A 21,655-nucleotide genomic window follows, 5' to 3' on the forward strand; every position below is an offset into this window, starting at 1 on the left:
TTTAGTAAATATTTGTGCTTTGGTCTGTATCGTTATATGGTATACTTGTTTTTATAAAATCGTACTTATCAGGGAGTGTCTTATATATTTTCTTGACTGCCTTGTTTTTCAGGTGTGCCACATAAATCATTTTAAAGAATTATACAAATATTACTTAATGATAAATTAAAGTATAATTTAAAGTGATTCTGTTGCACTCTTGATAAAAATAAACACAAAAAAAAAACAATAAAAAACGAAAAAGGAAACCAGTTTTTGCGGTACAACCGCTAGTACACCTTTTCTGCTCCAGTTACTATGGAAATTAATGAACTTACTTTTTAGGGGCCACCCAATTATGGCTCACTGAAAATGTTTTCATTTTTATTGATTTTATTAACATAATTATTTTTGGAAGGGCTTAACCAAGCGGCAGCACGAGCACGTGCGGTTTTCATCTTATTCAATAGCTTACTTCAGCTCAGTCGTCTCTTAAATGGTCTATATGGAGTTTAGGACTCATTTAATATTCATTACATTTCACTCAGCTCTTAATGTAATGTAATTTCTCCACTAACTATTATTTGAATATGTATTTTCCAAAGTGCAAGCTTATGCCAGCTGAAAACAGTTCGCCCTCCTTTAAGAGTGTCTCGAATTCAACAGATGTAAGTGACCGAACATTGCCCGCCCTTCGTTACATTCAAGTAGCTTTTTGCCTCTAATGCTTTCCATAAAATTTTAAAGTCCTCCCGCTTGGTTCGAATTAAGTGCGAATTTCCATTAGCAGTGTAATGAAAATCATTGGCAACAGCCGAGTGCTGGTTTAAACTTAAATTAAGTTATAATCTCGGCACAAACTCATAACCACCCAGTCACCCAATCACTCTGTGAAGCCAACAGAACCACATCAAATGCCACAATTACAGGAGGTCTATGTCAAACTGGCAAAGTGAAGACTCGAGGGGAAAAGCTCGGCACTTGTGCAAATATTGTTTTTCAGTTACACGGGCACTGCACAAAATCCGCCTCCATTCCCACCCATTTTCCCCCAAGAAAGGGGTAATCGCTTAATCACCAAACCAAATTAAAGTGCAAGTGAAAAGGAGGGGGCTTGTATTTAATAGTAGTTTGCTTTCCTCCTGTGTATATATATCTGTGGAATGCCTATGTATGTGTGATAAAGTTATTGGCCAATACCTTCAATACTTTTAACTTCAAACATTTCTTTGTAACTACAAAACATCTTAGAAAACTATACCTTAAACACACACTTCTACACTTCTTCATCTGAACTCAAGTATATTGTCCAAAGATCACCGCTCAAATAGATTAGAAAGTAAAACTAAAGAGTGATTTCCCTATCTGATAAATGCGTAAAATGTGCGTAAATTGTTGCAGGCTCTATTGGCGGATACTTACTCAGTGCGCGATACAAAAGTACACGAAAATGGCAAAGTGAGTAGTTCCACAAAACAACCAAACACAAACCGCCTTTCATACACAACCTTCTCGTATTTTTTCATTCAAAACCGTTCGACTCAGAATGCGATAAGACTGCCATTTTGCTCAACCCATAACATTTTGTATACTTGAAATGACAGCACAGAACAGAATCAACGAAATGCCGTTTCCCCAATGTTTATTATTATTTCTACTTGGTTATTGTAGTTCAACCCGTAGGCAAAGACACAAATCACCAGAACCCTACATATGACAAAATGGTATCACCCAGTCAGCACATCAGTTATACTCAATCCCCCATCTATATAGGGATGGAACAATTGAATTTGTAAACCCCCCACGTCATTCTAATGTCCCAGTACTTGTGTCGTATCAATTTACAGGTTAATCTCACTGCTGGAGCGGAAGAACAGCCCTCCAAAGTTAGTTGAACCCGTATTTAATTTTTCTCCTTCAAGATCTTTTGATTTCGATGGCATTTCTGTAACTGGCTTTCGTAGTTTGCTCCATTTTATTCCTCTTGGAATGCGCATTTCGTAGCTTCATTTGCAAACAGTTTTTTCGTAGCCAATTGTTCAAACTCAACAGTACACCTTATTTTAAATCCCCTTCGATTTTCCTCAGTAGAACAGTGCTCTATGCTACATTTTGTCAGCACATTTGCAATGTCCCGCGGCTAAAACCATTTTGTTTTGCATAATGCTTAAATTAATTAAATTGTTCTGCATGTTGTGTCTGGAAACTAAACACGCGTATAAATAGTAACAGCAAACCGAGCCTTAAACACCAGCAAATTAATTGGAAAGCAAAAGCAAATCACATTTGACACGCTGATTTAATGGGGCGTATACGCAATTCCCCAATGTACAGAACCCTCACGTGGCTCTCTTTGAATGTTCACTGCACATTGATGATTTAATTAAGGCAAAAACTATCGAACGCTTCTCCGCATCCCGTCCCGCCCCATCAGGCCCACTAATATCGCCGGTATCTCTCCACAGGTCTCCCTCACCGACTCGGATCCTGCCCAATTCCGGGAGTTCTTCAACCTCTCCGAATACAACGAGGTGAAGCAGCACCAGCCGCTGCGCCTGAAAAAGAAGTTCTACGAGTTCTACACGGCGCCCATAACCAAGTTCTGGGCCGATTCGGTAAGTGGCGGAAATTACTATCGAGCTGGCTATGGTTAGTGTGCTTCATTTCCGATGCTGCAGCACTGGGAAAAAATTAAATATTATAAAATTCCCAAATATTGTATACACTTTAAAGCGAAAATCCCGCTTAGTGTCTCAAATCTGACACTAATTTTTATTCTAGGAAAAATTGGTGAACCAGAATTTAAAATAACAAATAAAACAGACATTAAAGCTGATAAAAACTTAAATTACAACATATTTCTTTATTTTTATTCATTCACAAATTTTTATTCTAAGAAAAATTGGTGAACCAGAACTCGAGATACAAAATAAAATAGACATAAAAGCTGATAAAAAATTTTAATTACAACTTAAATTGTGAAACATTTCGGCGAACTAACTGTAAATTGAAGCTTTTATTCAGAGTTCATGACTCTGGTTTTGAAAATAATAAGATTTTTAATTATTTATGATGTATTTTCATTAGCCTAAACATTCCCTATTCCAGATTGCCTACATGTTCTTTCTCATAATGTTCTCCTTCACGGTGCTGGTGAAAATGGAGAAGATGCCGCGGTGGCAGGAGTGGTACTCGATAGCATATATCACCACGCTGGGCTTCGAAAAGGTGCGCGAAATTATATCCTCCGAACCGGTGGCCATTACGTAAGTACACTGCGTTCCCCACACACCTCTATTATTGGTGTTTAATTGCATCTGTCGATGAGTGCAAATGAAGCTGGGCGGATTTCACAGTTGTGCGCATTTCCATTACTTTTTGTCTTCAATATGTGCCTCTCACGCTTGAATTAACGCGTCTTCGATGGGCCCCATTACGGATGCGGATTCGCCGAACAGTCATAAATTCTCAGTGTGGGCGTGGAATATGTGGAATCCGTGCGACGGCGCCGCCATAATACTCTTCGTCATCGGTCTGGCATTCCGGTTTCAGGAGACCACCATGGATATTGGTCGGGTGATCTACTGTGTGGACAGCATCTACTGGTACCTGCGCATCCTGAACATCCTGGGCGTAAATAAATATCTGGGTAAGTTTTTAGGTTCTTAAAGAGATTAAGAAAAGCTAACATTTATGAATTCAAAATTTTTAATAGTGGAGTAGAGTAAAACCGGCTACACTCATTAAATTTTATAACGAAAAACTGTTTAACTCGGGTTAATGCTGAATAATCTTTTGCAGGTCCCTTGGTCACCATGATGGGAAAAATGGTGAAGAACATGATTTACTTTGTGGTCCTGCTGGCCGTCGTCCTGATGAGTTTTGGTGTCAGCAGACAGGCGATTCTTTACCCCAACAAACAGCCAACATGGGGTCTTATCAAGGAGGTAGGTTATTTAGAACATAATGCCCTCGTCTTTATGTAAATAAACTAATCCCATGATCTGAGTGTTTGTGCGTATGTAAGCCTAATTAACACACACCCACACACAAAGAACGAGAGTGTGTGTCCTGTTTTTTCGACGACTTTTATTGCAGCTTAACCCATAAATATTACTAACGATGCGGAGTACATACATTTACTTAATAGCAAGCAAAGCAAGTTTTTGGCCTGCGTTCCTCAGTAGTGGTGCAAGCAAAACATTTTTACGTACGAGTAGTTTTGTCGATTGGTGCTCCATTCCATCCCACTTTACATTAAGTAGTTGACTAATTAGAATTTAATCAAAATCACCGAACAAATGCCGCTTAAATTGACCGTCTCGTATTGTACTCTTCTTTCTTTCTTTCTGTCATTTGTCCCCTACATTTCGAACTCAAATCTGTCACTATATCGCCTCACCTTTGCCATTTTTAATCGCATAAATCGCCCGTTAAATGTATTCGTAAATTGCCAAATGCCAGGTTATTGCCGGCTCAATAACGGCCCCCGGATTTCTAGGTGCCCTGGGGCACAATACCCGTTCCAGCTATCATCGTGGCTATCATACGATGGGTGCACCACCTGTGACCACCACTGCAGCCAGCACCACCAGCTCGGGTGTCAACTCCACAGCGGCAACGACATCTACATCTGCAGCTCCACCCATCCACAATGAGCATTCCAATTTGACGAGCGGCAACTTGACAAATGTAACGCAAGATGTGATTGACGAACTTGGTTTGCTATTTAGAGAGCCGACTGTAGAATGCTCTAGCTGCGTCTTCCCAAAAAAAAAAAACAAAAATAAAATAATAATTATTCAGATATCCTTGTGTGCCCATATGCTGCATATTCGTGTGGTCTATAGTTGATGTTGTATCTTGATGGAGATCAGTGTGTGCCAAGTATTCAGTTTCAACTTCAGTTTTATGTGGACTCCCCTCTCCCTACTTTGAACTCCGTTGGATTTTCGACTGTATCCCTTTAATATTTTTACCTTTTTTGCTCTCTCCTCTGACTCTTGACCCCCTAAAGCTTACTTCTGCTCCGAAATCTCAAATTCTTTATTTCCCCTCTCGACTCTTGCAAAGGAAACTGTCCGTATAATAATCCTCTACTTAAGGTTGCCAAAACCTAATCCGAGTTGAATTTGCAAGGGTAAGGCCAGCTTCGGCGTGCCGAAACTCTTCTTTTTCTTTCTAGTCCAATGCATTTTTTTTCTCTGCATGATGTACAAAGAAGTATTTAGCCCATTTCTTTTGCCTCTTTAAGGTAAATGTGTGTACTCTGTTTTCGCTTATGAATATTTATAATCGAGTCCTCAATTTTTGTTAATTTATGTGTTGGTTTTGCCGCTTGAAATATCTTCACTGTTAATTCAATCCCAATAGAATCCTTTTCAGTTTTGCATGCAAATTATTTGAGCTCCCTGCAGCAGTATAATGCAAATATTTAGCTCTAGGCCAGCATCGATGTTTGTTTAATGAATGAAAGATGATAGTTAGAAGGCAAATACACAATTTTTAATTAGAGAACCTTTGAATAATGTTGTTTGTGATCCAGCTGTTTTATGCAAATGAGATGGGACATCATTGTGTAAATATATAGCATGCTGGTTCCAATTTCGAAAGAATTGCCCCGGAAAATTAGAAATCAAGCTATGTTGCATCCCACACACACACCACCCCCCAACGAACCACCCACCCACACCTACCACACCCACACCGAAATGCCGACAGGTGATGACTAAAAATAACCAAACTGTGTTTCAATGTGTAAAACTTGCATTTATGTTGGGCGACGGTCGCAAATTGAATTACGCCCGGCCATTTCGTGTCTCGATGGCGATGGCCCCCGGTCCTTTAGATGGCGCTTTAATGGTGATTTTAATTTATCGTTGTCCAGGTCACCTTCCAGCCCTACTTCATGCTGTACGGCGAGGTGTTCGCCGGCGATATCGACCCTCCCTGCGGTGAGGATCCCAACCAGCCGAGATGCGTCACAGGTGAGTTTGGGTGGCCACGAATCCCCCTGGCAAAAAATTGACTCCGCACCTTTAACACACCCCAACTAATTGGATTGCAGGCCATTGGGTAACGCCGATAACCATGTCCATGTATCTCTTGATTGCCAATATTCTGCTGATAAATTTGCTCATCGCCGTGTTCAACAACATCTTCAACGAGGTCAACTCGGTTTCGCATCAGGTGAGTGCGATCGATTGCTTTGGGGTTTTATTGATAGAGCCAAAGGTTATGTTGCTTAAATCCAAGTTCATTTTAAGGTTTTTTTGGGGGTTAAAGAGGATGTTAACAAACCATAGATAATCTCAATTTTCAATGCGATCAACTATTCAACCTTTATTTTTTAATCTTTCCAATCTTTAAAATATTATAAATATGTAGATTAACTAAAATCTCTTTGATATGAATTCTGTTATTGTTCAACGATATAAGTTAGAATATTCCATTTTGTATTCCATATCTTTCGGCGCTAAGAAAAAGATTGGTGCAAATAAAAACCAGTTTAATGTAGGTTTAATACTGTGAAACGTGAAAGCGTTCCTAGATATATATTTCTACATCTAAAATATACCCAGTTTGCTGATAAATTTTAATGAGATGACTTTTCCGTATAGGTTTGGATGTTCCAGCGGTTCACCGTGGTGATGGAGTACCAGCAGAAGCCCGTCCTGCCGCCGCCCTTTATCGCGCTGTGCCACTTCTACTCGCTGCTCAAGTACTGTGTGCGAAAGGCGAAAGGTGAGCCCGGGATGAGCAAGTTTAGCTTTGTTCCCTGTGAGTCTATCGTGTCTGGGTCTTTGTGAGCTGAGCAGCAATAATGTACAAATATCTAACTTCTCTCCCCCGCGTGCCTGCCCCATCTGTCGACTGTGTGTGCTTCTGTAACTAACTGCATTACGTATACGCCACCTGTTCCTATGAATTGAAATCAACCTTGCCATTTGGCAAACGACAATAACAACACCTCCTAATTGGGTTATGCCGAAACGATTTGGCTCACTTGTGATTCCATTGTGCATTTCCATTTCCCCCGGGCGCTGTTGTTATTGTCAATCCTTGGTTTTTCGCATTTTCCTTTAACTCCCATGTAACATGTGTCCACTTGATCGGCATTCCGCAGGATTGGAGGTGCAGCGGGACAACGGTCTCAAGCTGTTCCTGGAGAAGGACGACCTGGAGCGGCTGTACGATTTCGAGGAGGAGTGCGTCGAGGGCTTCTTCCACGAGCAGGAAATCATCCTCAATCAGTCGACTGACGAGCGGGTTAAGAACACCACGGACCGAGTGGAGACCATGTCTCAGAAAATCGAGGACATCAATCAGAAGGAAAACATACAGACGGCCACCGTTCAGGTGTGTAGTCATCAGACCGCCCCCTCATCCCCTTGTTTTGACATCTCAATCCTGTGTTTGCATTTTTATGTAAATTTCGTGTGTGATTCGTGTTATCCGAAATGACATGGGTACTGACAGCACGTCTTGACATGTGAATTGAAAATTGGACACGTCCGAATGACCGTTTTGCTGCAGGCGTTGCAGCTTTTCTTTTACCATCACCGTTCTGAATAAATATAATACATATGCAATGGAATATATCCTTCCGTTTAATTGGATTTGCCACCGTTTCTAATTTAATAATCGAATGAAACGTTGTATTTCTTTATATGTTACAGAACATTGAGTTTCGGCTGCGAAAGATGGAGGAATCCTCGGAGCAGATACTCTCCCACTTGGCCGTCATACATCGCTTCATGTCCACGCACATCGCTGGCACGGATGATTTGCGCGGCTCGACGATAAATATTCCAGCGGAGATGCAGCGCATGCGCACCATCTCGATTTCGGATACGGAGGCGGGTGGTGGACCCGGCGGAAATGGCGGTGGTGGTGGAGGAGCCATTGTGCCACTGGGCTTGGGCGCCGGACTGAATTTAAATTCGCTGCAGGTGCGTTTGAATTACATATCGCTGCAATACCAAGCACACTGGGACAGAAAATGTCATTCTGAACTCGATATTCTCAAAACAAAAAACTAGATTGCTTGAAATGACAATATGTTTTAGAAGACATTTTATTTTAGTTTTGTTCTACTTGTTTCCCAAGCTCAGTTCTGTTTGGATAAACTTGTGTTTAATTAGTTTTATGTGACGCTCCATTATTTATTTATATATTTATATTTATACTTTAATATGTTTTGTTAAAATATGTTGTTTATGCAATAAATCATTGAATCGATGACATCAAAATTTTTCTCTGTGCTCACTTTTATGGCGATACCATGTAGGTGACCACCCGGCGTCGCTTCAATCGATCGCTGACCGAAGTTCGTCCGGATGCGTACATCTTCGACGAGGGCACTCATTTCGAGGTGGTGCCGCTGCCGGAGGAACCGGACGAAGTGGTCAAGTCCCGGGAGGCTCTCAACGAGCAGGTTGTTCGCAAGGCGTCGATGCAGTCGGAGGCGGACTCGGACATCTACCTGCCCATGTCGCAGCGACCCTCGACCTGTGAGACGGTGAAGCGAACGCCCTATGTGACCGTGCGCCAGGATACGGGGGCCAGCACGGAGAGCAAGGACACGCTGACGCCGATGGGCACCAACGATGACGATCAGACGCTCGTGGGTGGCGACAACTCAGATGATGCGGCGCCAGACATCAACTTTGAGGGTAATTTCCAAGCCGCCAGCTTCTAAACCAATCTGCTTCTTCTGCCTTCTGTTCTTCTATGTTGTGTCCACTGTACATGTCCTAGCAGTATATTCTAATCAACTTATAATTGCCAACAGCTGCCAGACATCGGGCATTGAGACAGCGCACAGTTTCCCTGTGCCGCCGCAACTCGGAGACGTACTCCTTGACCGGAGCCGACATGAACCGTTCCCACATCAGCCTCAATCAGCTGGCCTCGTTGTCCCGCCGCCAGATGAGCCTCACGCAATCGGAGCCGGACAGCGACAAGGATGTACCCGTAGCCCCGGGCTCCGCTCATCCGGGTACGTAGACATTATGGAGTGAACTCCATACCAGCCTCAAAATTGCGCTCTAAATTCAGGCTACTAATCCCGTCATGCCATCCCTCCTAACCCGAAAAAACAAACCGATCCAAAACAACCAATCCAGCAAACCGATTTGGCCACCAAATTAGCACTGACCATTTTAACCATTGACCGTAACCGAATCAAGTCCTTATTGTTTGTTCTCTTGCACACATCTCTTCTCTGAACCTAACCACGAACTCCGAACTCTAGGTAAATCAGTATTGCATGCGAAACCCTCCAGAAATATCTTGCTGAAACTGCACAGCGAGTACACCTCGATCACGGACGAGCTGGAGAGCGTCTGCCACATGATAGCATCGCCCACGGTGTCGCTGCCGAGCAACAAAGGTAAGCCAGGCTCAAGGCCGCGTCGAGCACGAGGTCACGAATCGAATTGGGTCCCTTTTCCGTCGCCCAGCGAGGCGTTCTGAAATCCGTGAGCAAAGTGTAAATAACTAACCGGGTGAATGCGCAACACCCGTATCATTGCCTTGCTTCCGCCGCCTCAAAAAATAAAAGATTTCCCCCACAACGTTTCCATTGAGTTTGCAGCCCTACTCATGTTTGCTTTTCCCCATTGAACCGACAGCTTCACTGGACCGCCCCAAAACAGAAATGTCCCGGGCGGAGGCTGCCGCCTTGCTGGAGAAGAAGCATCTGAAGGAGTGCGAGGAGAACGACTACAACATATTGGAGGGATTGATTGAGTCTCGTGGCTCCATCGATGCCAGCGCCCAGGGATTTGAGGTATGTATTAAAATGAACCTAGATCCAATTACAAAAGTCCTCTTTAACTTATTTTTCCACCAACAGATCGGCGTATCCATAGACTACAGCCATCGCTATCCGCTGCGACGCGAGACTGCCGTGGAGCTGTCACCTTCGAAGCCATCGGTCGATGGCGACCTGATGGGCGTGGGCGGAGGTGGCGGCGCCGGCGGAGGCGACAGTAGCGATACCAGCGGGGCCGGTAGCTGCGGTGCCATGGTCGTCGTCTCGAGCGGCTTTCAGCTGAAGAACGAGCGCCCCTGGCAGCGCAACTCCTCGATGGAGCAGCAGGCCTATCCCTCGCCACTGGTACCCACACGGGCCACCAGTGACTTCCTCAATCCGCCGTACGAGGGCAGCGGCCGGCTGTTCAAAAAGTCCAGCGAGAGCCTGCAGAAGAACTCCAGCACGGAGACGGACTACTCGGTGCACCCGTACCGCTTCATTAAGCAGAGCTCGAATGAGACGAACACTTCGCAAACGGGATCCTACAACGTGGACACGCCCTCGCTGACCGCAGAGCCTTCGCTGGACGCCGGCGACTCGCACTCGGCAACGGGGATTAGCATCAGCGTTGGCGCTGTGGGCGGCGCTGCCACGGCGCGTTACCAGCCCATCCGTACCGCCTCGGTGGGCGCGGCCGACGGCAGGCGATTGCGGGAGGAGAGCTCCAGTTCGCTGGACCTAAGCGCCTCGGGGCCAGTGACGACGCAGGCAGCGCCGGCACCGCCAGCGCGTCCCATGCTGCTGAAGAAACAGTTTAGCGTGGACCAGGGCAAGCCGTCTCAGCCGGCCGAGGCAGTGCCTCTGACGCCGGAAGTGGCCCAGGCTGCTGGCCAGACTGGTCAGGCCAAACTGATTTCCACGCTCAAGCCGCAGCCCTTTGCGAGCAAGCTGGGCATGAACGTGCTGAAGGAGAGCAGCTCCAGCACGGAGGAGTCGGGCGGATCATCAGCCAAGAGCAGCAGCCCGGCGCTGTCCATACCCCAGATCAGCACCCATTTGGTGCAGGACGAGATCGCCAAGCTGTCGTCGAACATCAAGAGCAGCACCGAATCGGAAAAGGACCCGCCGTTTAACGAGACAATGTGTTAGCAGAGTAGCAGGAGGCCCATGGGTGGTGGGTGCTGCACACTCATCTCATTGTACTCAATAGGGAGAACTAGTCATAAGAGGTGGGTGATACAAATGTTAAAGAATTAGCGTTGAGATCTAGAAAACAGATATCAGAGATTATGCATATTTATTCGAGGGGTCGCAAGTTACATACGTGTTAATGATTTTGACAATACATAGTTCACAAATTCTCTGTATTTTTATACAAGTATTTATTTAAAAAGCAAGCATCATAGTTGTTGTTATACACTCTACAGGCAGGTGCAAAAAATATATGTTTTCGTTTGTTGTCAATAGGAACCACCAAAGAAATGCATACTTGATCGCCGGAGTTATGCGAAGCACATATTCAATAATGATGTACTTTTACAAAACTCCTAGGTGTAGTCAGTCGTACATATTGCAACGTTGCATGCAACTTTTACAGAAACATATCTGAAAGCAAACACTCTACTTTATCCAAGCCGATCATGAGCACTTACCTCAACTCAATTAGAAACTTATCGCAGCCTAATGTACTTATACCTGTAACTCTGTGAGTCCCATATTGTAGTCTACAACTTCACTACGATATCAGCTCTTCTGTAATGTGTGTTAGCTACGTGTATATCGTCTCCTTAGATAGTCCATTTTACTTGCTTATATGGGAAAAGTTTGTGTATTCTATGAGCAGCTGCTATTTTCGGCGGCACTAGATATTATTGTACATAAATAGTGTAAATGTTATAGGTATATTGAAAGATCGGTTAAATTGTTCATGTTTGGCGAGTGTGTGCTAATTATTTAAATTAGTTTTTAAATATTTTCAAAGATTAAGAATAACAATGCATTTTAATAAATATTTATGATTGTACTTATTTGTTTTAAGAATTGTATGTTATTTTTATTAAAATAAATTATTAACACTTTAAGAACATATTAAATTTTATAATGCTGGGTTAATTCGACACTATTTAAAAAAGTTCATTAACATTTTAATAAAAATCAAGAAAAAACATAACGATTCTTTGGAAACGGCTCCTTATAAAACCAGTGCTCAAGTGCTAACTGGTCCATAAATATGTGATATATCATGAAGTATTTTGATCTCAGTTAGTATATGTTAAATGCCTCTGGCTCCTCCGTGTTCAGTGCCTCCTCCTCCTCTTCTACCTCATCCAACACCTGAAAACTCTCTCGAATTAGCTTCTTAAGTTCCTGTTTCTTTCCCCGTTTAAAGAATCCAAACTAAGGAGTAAGCAAGATTAATATGGAAACCTTTTCTCTTAACTACCCCAATACAAACCTTATGAAGTGCATAGCATAACGCAGCGACCAGTAGCAAGCCCCCGATCACGGCAATAATGATTATCCATATAACAAGTTGAAATGGCTTGTATATCACATTTGGTTCAAATTTCCGGTTAATTTGAAACGATTCGGATTTGAGATCGCCCTTTTTGAGCAGCTTCAGATCGGTCATGATGACAAAGTACTCCCAGTGATCCTTTACTTCCCTGAGATCCACGTTAAAACTTATGTTTAGGTTAATTGGTTTGCTCGGCCTAAATTGAACCAACATCTCGGCTCGGATGCAGATCGTCATGTTGGTTTCCCGGCAGTCCAACACAATTGAGCGATCTTTTGGCGGAATGTCCTCAATGAGCAGCTCGTTGAGCTGGGCATTTGCTTCTTGGCTAAGATCCCTACGTCTTCGTACCGCTGAAGAGTTTACGTTCTCAAAGGGATAGCCATTGAGCAGGGTATTATTCTGGTCGTACAGAGCGACGCTCAACGACTGGGAATCATAGGTGGCCTGCGTCTTCAAACTGGTGATATTAATTATGTGTATAACTTCCATAGAATCATTCGCCTTATAAGCCACGGGAATATAAAAGGACAGCGTTAACTCTTCGATAGTACTAGGACCACCGCTCCTAATCTCGTAATGGTTAATGATTTCCGCAGAATAAGGATAGTGTTTCAGAACAGTTTGACCGTTTATCGGGGCACTGAAAATGATGAGGATTAGAGTCACCTTACTTGTACTAGCTTTATTGCATCTTACCCGCTGGCCTCGATCTCAGTGAACTCCGTTAAGCTGATCTTGTCAATATGCTGGTTGTCCGTGGAGTTCTTTTCGTATCCCGTACTGAATACTTCCGCGTGGATGATCAGCGACTGACCGCGGAGATAGCTCACATCGAAGCTGATGGTGACGGAGTCGCTGTCGCCCTTGGCCAGCGGTTGTCCGCGGTTCAAGTCGCACACCATAACTGCGTCGGCCACTTTGCAGTTTCCGGGAACCTGAGAGAAAGCCAGGCGAGGAGTGCTGGTCACGTTGAATTGGGGCAGGTAAGCTGTCTCGCCGTTGTTGGTGATCTCGTAACTTAGTCCGATGGTATCGGCAGTGCCCAAAATAAAAGTGGAGCTACGAAAATTGAAATAAGACATTATTAATTATAAGTTATAATTTATAACTCTTAAAAAAATAACAACTGTATATTGTATTATTTATATATATATATATTCCTCTGGTTTTGGCATACCTCAAGTTCTTGCTCCTTATCTCAAGATCAGCTACACAAACCTCGGAGGCACAGCCCGTGATAAAAACAATCGCCTCCGTGCAAGATTTCGGTTCCTTCGGATCCACAATTGCGCAGGTTTCGCAGAACTCTATTGAAAATGAGCTCGTTTTAAATTTGATTACCAAAAATTGTATTTTTTAACTCACCGCTGGAGTGGGGAATCTTTTGGGTCAGTTCGTAATGCATGTTCAGATCGATGGGCACGAAAATGTATTTGCTATGTAGCAACTGGATATCAAAATCGGTGCAATTCTCGTCAGGACTAGCAGTCTTCCTTAATATCATCTCATTGTGCTGCGTTTTGACAAACCAAGCCCGGTTCAGCTTTTTGTCAATGGTTACACGAATGACCAGTTCCTGCTTCTGCACACGCACTTCCTTGGCTGTGGTACTCAACCTGAAGCAGGCGGTGATCTTCACCTTCTCCTGCTCCGGTTTTATCTGTCGCGTTTCCAACCTTAGAGAAGCATGTATTTTGACGACGGGATAGGTGCGATATAGATACACGGCCTCGGCATTGGGGGCACCGATGGCGAAGTCGTTGAACCCATTGCCATCTATGTCCAATCCGCGGGAGAGGCCGTGGCCGAACATGTGCGATCCGTACTTGGAAGGTTGCTGGGAAGGAGCATCCAGCCGCTGACTCGGCTGATCCCGCAGTCCAAACTCTCCGCCCAGGTAGATGAACACCGATCCGTTTCCGGCAAAGGGAGCTCCGACGGCCACGTCTTTAAAATAGATAATAATAAATTTAATACTTTATTATACATTTAGGCAAGGATCACTGTGAAAACCCACCATAATAGCCATCGTGATTAATGTCTCCCAGACGAGAAAGAGTTGTTCCGAATCGCGCATTTGTTTTTAATGGCGAACGTAAAATCTTGAGATCAAATTCGTACTGTAATGATAAGAAAGCGTTCGTCATACTTAGTCCAGGAATACTCCAATCAAAAAGTGACTTAGTTAATGCCACTTATTACTCACTAAGCCCTTGTTGATAAACACATAGACGGCTCCGCTTTCGATGCAACCATCCAAAGAGTGAAAGGGAGCTGATATGATGACGTCCGTTTTTCCATCTCCGTTGAGATCCTCCGCCAGCACAGAATATCCGAAATATTCACCAAACTTTTCGCCCCGGAAGTCCTTGTACCTCTGGATGCTCTCTCCCCGGACATCGAAGATGTAGGCCTCGCCGGATCGGTTGTTGGCATGGGGAGCGGTTGCCACGTAGAGAAGGTGTGAAGTATTGAGGCTGTCAAAGTAGCCGGAACTCACGGCATAGCCAAAGGTTGAGTCATACGGCTGTTGCCAATTCTTTGGCTGCAGGACGTGGGTTTTGTGGTACTCTGGAGTGTTCTTCTTTGAGGCCACGTCTTCTACTAGGATCACTGATCCTCTCCAAGTATCGATACCTGGAGCTCCAATTAGAAACTTTAAGTTATTATCGGTGACATGCGCACTCAGTCCTAGTTCGGCCATAATGTAATAGTAACTGTCGTTAACGACCTGCATATTTTTTGCGCGGAGGGGTGAAATGCGGTTCACTTGCTTTAGAGTGCTATTACTGCTATTAGTGGTATTTTGTAACCAGTAGCACACTCCGTTCATATAGTTGTTATTTTGTATTATACTTTGGGCGTAGAGTCGTGGAGCACACACGAGGAGCTTATCCGTATCCCGAGTTCCACCGTCCATCGATCCTCCCAGCCACTGAAAGTCCTTACGTATCGAGTGATATTCGTCTTTTCTACTTGCATTAACATTTCCTTCGGAATCCAGGACATACGGACTGCAGGCATCGTTCGTCAGAGGGCACCAGTAGATCGCACCAGTCTCGTTGATGTTGTTCTGCGGTTCTATTGTGGATTGAGCACGAGGAGCTCCAACTATGATGCTGCAATAAAAAATAGAGGAGAATAAGAGGGTTTTAATTCCGAGAACTTATATTACACATTTTAAAGCAATCACAGACATTGGGTTTAAGCAATACCCTTTCCTAAACACGAATAGCACCTCTCTCCCGAATATGAAATATCTTTCAAATCAACATAATTCTGCTTTTGTGGGTTTAAATGAATTTTATTCCATCTCAATTGTTCACCCTACGTTTCATACATTTTATATTATTAAATTTACGATGATCACAGCTAGAAACTATGCAACTCACCTCGTATTCCGGATGACGAGCGTATATCCAAAGTAGGAGCTTCGCGTTTGTTTTAAATGGGTCTTCAGGTTTGGAAATTTTTTTACTTGGTTCGGAGAAGGCGAAATATTGAAAGCTTCAGTGTTGTACTGCAAGGCTAGGAAGACGAGGAGCAGTAGCCGACACATTTTTAAACTTATATTTTTAATTTTTATCAAATGTTTTATAATATGTATTTTAATAAAATTGGTAAAGCTAATGTCTAGGACTAAGGGACTTCACTCTTCAAAGTCTCAAAAGCAAATGCAATAAAAAGAAATGAAATTAAATTATATACAATGCGTCACAGTTTAATAAAAATAAATGTTATGAAACAAGATAATAATTTTTTTAGATTATAAATGTATATATGAATCAACCCACTCAATGCACAAATTATATTAGGAAAAAAAATGAGTCAATACTTTGTGGTTTTAATGTAAAAACAAAATAGTCGTGTGCCTTGACTGTAGGACTCTTATAAATTCCTCATTGTGATTAAAACGTTGTAGTTTAAATTTACTTAAATAAAATGTATCGTCAGTTTAGCTATTTTTTTCTTGTTCCACAGTTCATCTTAACAATACTGTTTTTTAAAGTTACAAAACACTGTTTTTGGAAAGGTTTATTTAAGAAGTAATGTTTGTTTAAATTTTTATTCAGTTTAAATCTAACAATTTAAATTTTTTTGAATTCCAAAGAAGGTGATTAAGCAGATTACAATTAAAAATTTATATTGTACTTTATATATAAATAATTTATATTATTAGTACTTAAATAGACATTTATTTAATTTAGTACTTAAATAATTATTTATTTAATTTAGTACTTAAATAATTATTTATTTAATTTAGTACTTAAATAATTATTTATTTAATTTAGTACTTAAATACAATACATACATTATTTAATTTAGTACTTAAATAATTATTTATTTTCTTTAGTACTTAAATAATTATTTATTTAATTTAGTACTTAAATAATTATTTATTTAATTTAGTACTTAAATAATTATTTATTTAATTTAGTACTTAAATAAACAGTTATTAGTTTAAAATTGTCCCATTTACTTAAACTATATATATGTATTAATGGTTATGAATCGTCACTGTCGACGCCTCTCGTTTCTAACTGCCACCGAGTTGGCCCTTGAATTGGCTTCCGCCAATGCCTCCGCCTCTGCCAACTCCTCCTCAAAGCTGCTGCGAATTATCCTGGCTATTTCGTATCGCATGGTTCGTTTAAAGAATCCAAACTAGGGAGTAGATAAAATTAAGACTTCACATTAACCATTTCCCAACTAACCGAATACGAACCTTGTGAAAGCCATAGGTTATTGCAGCAAGGATCAGGCCCCCTCCGATCACTGCCATAATTATTTTCCAGATGGACAGTCCAGCATGCTTGTATAACACATTAGGTTGGATCAGACTATGAATCACAATTGAACTGGACGTGGGATCGTCCTCCTTGAGCAGTTTCACATCAGTCTGGATGACAAAGTAATCCCAGGGCTCCTCTATATCTTTTAGGTCCACATTAAAGCTTATGTTCAGGCTGATCGGTTCAGACGGCCAAAATTTGACACTTATCTCGGCACGGACACAGATGGTCAGGTTGGTTTCCCGGCAGTCCAATGCAATGCTGCGATTTAACGATGGTTTATTGAACAGCCGCTTAAGATAGAAGCCAGCTTCTTTCGTTTGGTTGACTAGCAGGCCTTGGAGATCCCTACGCTTTCGGGGCTGGATGTTGTACACTTCGCTCTGGCTGGAGTTCCCAATGGGAAACGTATCGAGCAGAGCATTGTTATGATCGTAGAGCTTGATGGGCAACGGACGGGCATTGTAGGTGGCCTGCATCTTCAGACTGGTCACATTAACGATGGGTATAAATGCCTCAGATGATGCCATCTTAAACGCTATGGGAATATAAACGGACAGGGTTAACTGCTCGATAATACTGGGACCGCGACTCCTGATCTTGTAACTGTTCATGACTTCCGCGGAGGAATCAGAACATTTAAGAGCAATTTGACCGTCGGCGGGACGACTAAAAACAAAAGGGAGTTTTAGTCAGGTTTTAGTCAATTATACTGGATTAATAAAATCTTACCCGCTAACATCGATCTCGGCGATCTCCTCTAAGCTGATCTCGACACTCTGCTTATTATCCGTAGGGTTCTTTTCCTTTCCGACACTGGATACTTCCGCGTGGATGGACAGCGACTGTCCGCTGAATTGGCTCACATCGAAGCTGATGGTGACGGAGTCGCTGTCCCCCTTGGCCAGCGGTCCTCCGCGGTTCAAATCGCACACCATAACTTGGTCATCATAGTCGCCGACCCTGCAATTTCCGGGAAGCTGAGCGAAAGCCAAGCGGGGAGTGCTGGTCACGTTGAATTGGGGCAGGTAGGCTGTCTCGCCGTTGTTGGTGATCTCGTAACTCAGTCGGATGGTATCGCTACTGCCCAAAATAAAACTGAGGCTGTAAAAGAATATAGTAAGGCGGTATAAGTCATCACTCTGATAAAATATAAGTGTTTACTCATTTAATAAATAAAACAAAACAAGGAAGTTGAGTGGCCAGCTATGGTAACCCCATGAATCACTGCACCCACAACTTTAGATATCTAGGTGGGTATTTTGTAAAACTTTAGCCTACTCTCAAAGCAATGTCTTCTGAATTAGGTCCCTGAACTTAACACACCTCACATTTTTGCTCCTCAACCTCAGATCGGCGGTATAAACAGCAATGTTTATCTTCTCCGTGTAAACCTTCGGCTCTGCCGGATCAACAGCCACGCAGGTTTCGCAGAACTCTGTTGAAGGTGAGGACATTAGTCGCTGCATTCTGCTTTAGGCAAAGCCTATGACTTACCCCCCGAGACGGAAACCTTGTTGGTAAGCTCGTAGTGCATCTCCAGTTCGATGGGCGTGAACATGTCCTTCTTAGTGTTGCGAACCTGTGCTTCAAACACCTGGCACTGCTCCTCGATACCCGCCTTCGCCTTGAACCTCATCTCGTTGGTCTGCGTCTGGACGAACTTAACCCGTTTCAGCTTCGTATCGACGGCAATACGGATGTTCAGTTCCTGCTGCTTCTGCACCTCCAATGCCATGGCGGTAGTATTCAACCGATAGCAGGCGGTGATCTTCACCTTCTCCTGATCCGGCTTTATCTCCCACGACTCCGACTTTACTGTGGCAAGTATTTTGACAATGGGATAGGCGCGATAAAGATACACGACCTCGGCATTGGGAGCCCCGATGGCGAAGTCATTGAACCCGTTGCCATCTATGTCCAGTCCGCGGGAGAGGCCGTGGCCGAACATGTGCGATCCGTACTTGGAAGGTTGCTGGGAAGGAGCATCCAGCCGCTGACTCGGCTGATCCCGCAGTCCAAACTCTCCGCCCATGTAGATGAACACCGATCCGTTTCCGGCAAAGGGAGCTCCCACGGCCACGTCTGCATAAGGAGGAGGGTATTAATGGATCTATTTTAAAACTAACTCATTTTCATTCAAATAATTTGTAGATTTAAACTTGTGCTTATCTTAATCGCGGATGTTGAACATTTGTTCATTGTTTTCGTGTACCTAAACATAGAACTCTAATGGGTATATGTATATGTATAATGGGTATATGTAGTGACTAAACTGCCAAAAAAAAAGATATACCACTAAATCTAAAGCTGTTATAAACTGAATTTACAAAATGTATTTTGTTAATATATACATCGCTCAACAGAAATAGAAACTCTAAAATCTCTTAAAACATCACCATTATATCCATCGTCGTTAATGTCTCCGAGACGCGAAAGAGTTGCTCCAAATCGACCCGTACAGCCCGCTGGCGACTTGATAATAGTCTTTGTAAAGTTGAGCTGCAGTGAAAACAAATTAGTCCGTTTTAATTAATCCGAAAAGTGACTAAGTTAATGCTATTAATTACTCACAAGGCCATTGTTGATAAAAACATAAATGACTCCATTGTCGTAGGAATCATTCAGAGCGTGAAAGGGGGCAGATATGATGAGGTCCGTTTTCCCATCTCCGTTGAGATCCTCCGCCAGCACAGAATAGCCGAAATATTCACCAAACTGATCGCCCCGGAAGACTTTGTACTTCTGGATACTCTCTCCCCGGACATCGAAGATGTAGGCCTCGCCAGATTGATTGTTGGCTTGGGGAGCGGTGGCCACGTAGAGAAGGTGTGAAGTATTGAGGCTGTCAAAGTAGCCGGAACTCACGGCATAGCCGAAGTACGAGTCATCCTGCTGAGTCCCATTTGGATGTATAGCTACCGTGTCGGATCGGGAGACCGACCGCTTAGCTCGTTTCAGGAACAGTGCCCTACTCGTGTCACGCTGAGCTCTGGCGGAACTTTCCTCGTTCTCTTTTTCCTGGTTTAGGATCACCGTTCCCTTCCAATCATCAATGCCTGGGGCTCCGATCAGAAACTTGGAGCCATTATCCGACACATGGCCACTGAGGCCCAGTTGGCCTAAACTGTAGATCCAGTGGGTGACATTTGCGATCTCACGCTCCTGAATTTTTGGGTCACGAAGTGGGGAAATCTCCATAACGCGCAGCGGAATGTCGTTCACTGTGTTTTTAACCCAGTAGCAGATTCCGAGCATGTGGTATTGAACGGGCAGTTCATCCTTATCCCAACTGTGGGTGTAAAATCGGGGGGCACAAACGAGGAGCTTATCCGTATCCTGGGTGCCTCCATCCATTGACGCACCAAGCCACTGGAAGTCCTTGTGCTTTGAGCCCAAGAATAACGTATCGTACGAATCCTCATTATCCTTGGAATCCAGGGCATATGGCTGGCAGTTCTGGTTTTCCAGGGAGCACCTGTAGATCATCCCAGGCTCCTCAATATTGCTTTGCGCTTGGAAAGTGGATTGAGCTCGGGGTGCTCCTACAAAAATTCTGGAACGTCATATTAGGGAAAAAATGTTTTCATGTAATGTATATAATTACTCATAATAATTAGTCACTGTGATCTCGCAGTCATCGATGAAAGTTCAAACAATGACTAAAATTGATGAATATTTCCTTTCAGAAAAAATAACATACATACTTATGATCACTCAGGAAGCTACAATATGAACAATTCTAATAGAAAAGCAAATCATCATCAAATTTAATTTAAGGAATAGCTATAATTAAAGTGACGATCTGGAAGTACAATATATATGCAATTAGGACTATCCTAACTATCTTTGTAATTAAAAAGTATGTAATAGATTGAAGGAATCTTCTTAAACATCAAGTATAGTTTCTAGAAAGCTGGGATTTTACAAGTTTATTTCGAAAATTGGCACACCCCAAGAATGTAGATACAATTTAATTTTGAAATCAAAAATTTAGGTAAGAAGTATTAAAAAGTTTTGAAGTAAGTCCAAGAAAAGGAGGCATCAGCTTAAACCATTTGTTGCAGTATTTCTATTAATTATTCGGTTCACACCACTACGTTTCTGGTTTTTTGTTTCATTGCTGCACTTTTTATTTTAATAATCCAAGTAGCTAGTGTTATCGGAACTTACCTTTTCTGTCTGATGACGAGCGAGTATCCGAAGTAGGAACTGCGGGATTGTTTTGGATGTCCCTGATATTTTATCACTTGATTTGGATAAGGCGATAAATTGAAAGCTTCGATTTGGATTTGAAAGACCAAGAACACGACCAAAATAAGGCGAAACATTTTTGTTATAACTTAAATTCCTTAAAATCTACTAAAACATTTTTTTTAAGGAATCAAACTTTTTACAACCGAACCGAACCGAGTTTCAAAATTAAATACAACGAAATGAATTTTGAAACAAAATGTTGACTTCCAGCAAATTGTGTGTCATTGCTCAGAATGAATTACATATTATGAATATAAATGAAACAATAATATGATTATTACTTACATTTTTATAAAAAAATATTTTTATTATGCGTTGTAAAATTCAGTAAAACTTGTGCCCATT

General features: G+C 42.5%; 3 protein-coding genes across 3 annotated transcripts in view; 1 reads left to right on the forward strand and 2 right to left on the reverse strand.

The window, feature by feature from the left end:
• Nucleotides 1-11,763, forward strand: part of LOC108039846 (transient receptor potential cation channel trpm) — a 28,813-nt gene extending 17,050 nt beyond the window's left edge. The window contains 15 exon segments of the mRNA XM_017116970.2: nucleotides 1,381-1,437; nucleotides 2,445-2,594; nucleotides 3,088-3,245; nucleotides 3,438-3,628; nucleotides 3,781-3,926; nucleotides 5,867-5,966; nucleotides 6,047-6,168; nucleotides 6,600-6,723; nucleotides 7,106-7,338; nucleotides 7,659-7,931; nucleotides 8,270-8,654; nucleotides 8,774-8,980; nucleotides 9,236-9,373; nucleotides 9,615-9,772; nucleotides 9,839-11,763. Coding sequence (XP_016972459.2) covers nucleotides 1,381-1,437; nucleotides 2,445-2,594; nucleotides 3,088-3,245; nucleotides 3,438-3,628; nucleotides 3,781-3,926; nucleotides 5,867-5,966; nucleotides 6,047-6,168; nucleotides 6,600-6,723; nucleotides 7,106-7,338; nucleotides 7,659-7,931; nucleotides 8,270-8,654; nucleotides 8,774-8,980; nucleotides 9,236-9,373; nucleotides 9,615-9,772; nucleotides 9,839-10,888 — 3,492 coding nt within the window. The 3' untranslated portion in view covers nucleotides 10,889-11,763.
• A 238-nt stretch (nucleotides 11,764-12,001) lies between these two features.
• Nucleotides 12,002-15,819, reverse strand: LOC108039808 (integrin alpha-PS3-like). Its single transcript, XM_017116893.1, has 8 exons — nucleotides 15,653-15,819; nucleotides 14,467-15,379; nucleotides 14,278-14,380; nucleotides 13,626-14,207; nucleotides 13,438-13,567; nucleotides 12,957-13,319; nucleotides 12,195-12,900; nucleotides 12,002-12,136 (listed from the first exon to the last, which is right to left on the reverse strand). Exons 1-8 carry the CDS (start codon nucleotides 15,817-15,819, stop codon nucleotides 12,002-12,004), a joined length of 3,099 nt encoding a protein of 1,032 aa, XP_016972382.1.
• Nucleotides 15,820-16,775: 956 nt separating this feature from the next.
• On the reverse strand, nucleotides 16,776-21,384 carry LOC108039782 (integrin alpha-PS3-like). The gene is made up of 8 exons (XM_017116867.1): nucleotides 21,227-21,384; nucleotides 19,628-20,609; nucleotides 19,453-19,555; nucleotides 18,551-19,138; nucleotides 18,380-18,491; nucleotides 17,786-18,157; nucleotides 16,987-17,722; nucleotides 16,776-16,925 (listed from the first exon to the last, which is right to left on the reverse strand). The coding sequence occupies exons 1-8, from the start codon at nucleotides 21,382-21,384 to the stop codon at nucleotides 16,776-16,778; spliced, it is 3,201 nt and encodes a 1,066-aa protein (XP_016972356.1).
• Between the last annotated feature and the right edge of the window lie 271 nt (nucleotides 21,385-21,655).

The sequence above is a fragment of the Drosophila rhopaloa genome, unplaced genomic scaffold, assembly GCF_018152115.1.
Source record: "Drosophila rhopaloa isolate 14029-0021.01 unplaced genomic scaffold, ASM1815211v1 contig_115, whole genome shotgun sequence".
In the NCBI taxonomy this organism is placed as follows: Eukaryota; Metazoa; Arthropoda; class Insecta; order Diptera; family Drosophilidae; genus Drosophila; species Drosophila rhopaloa.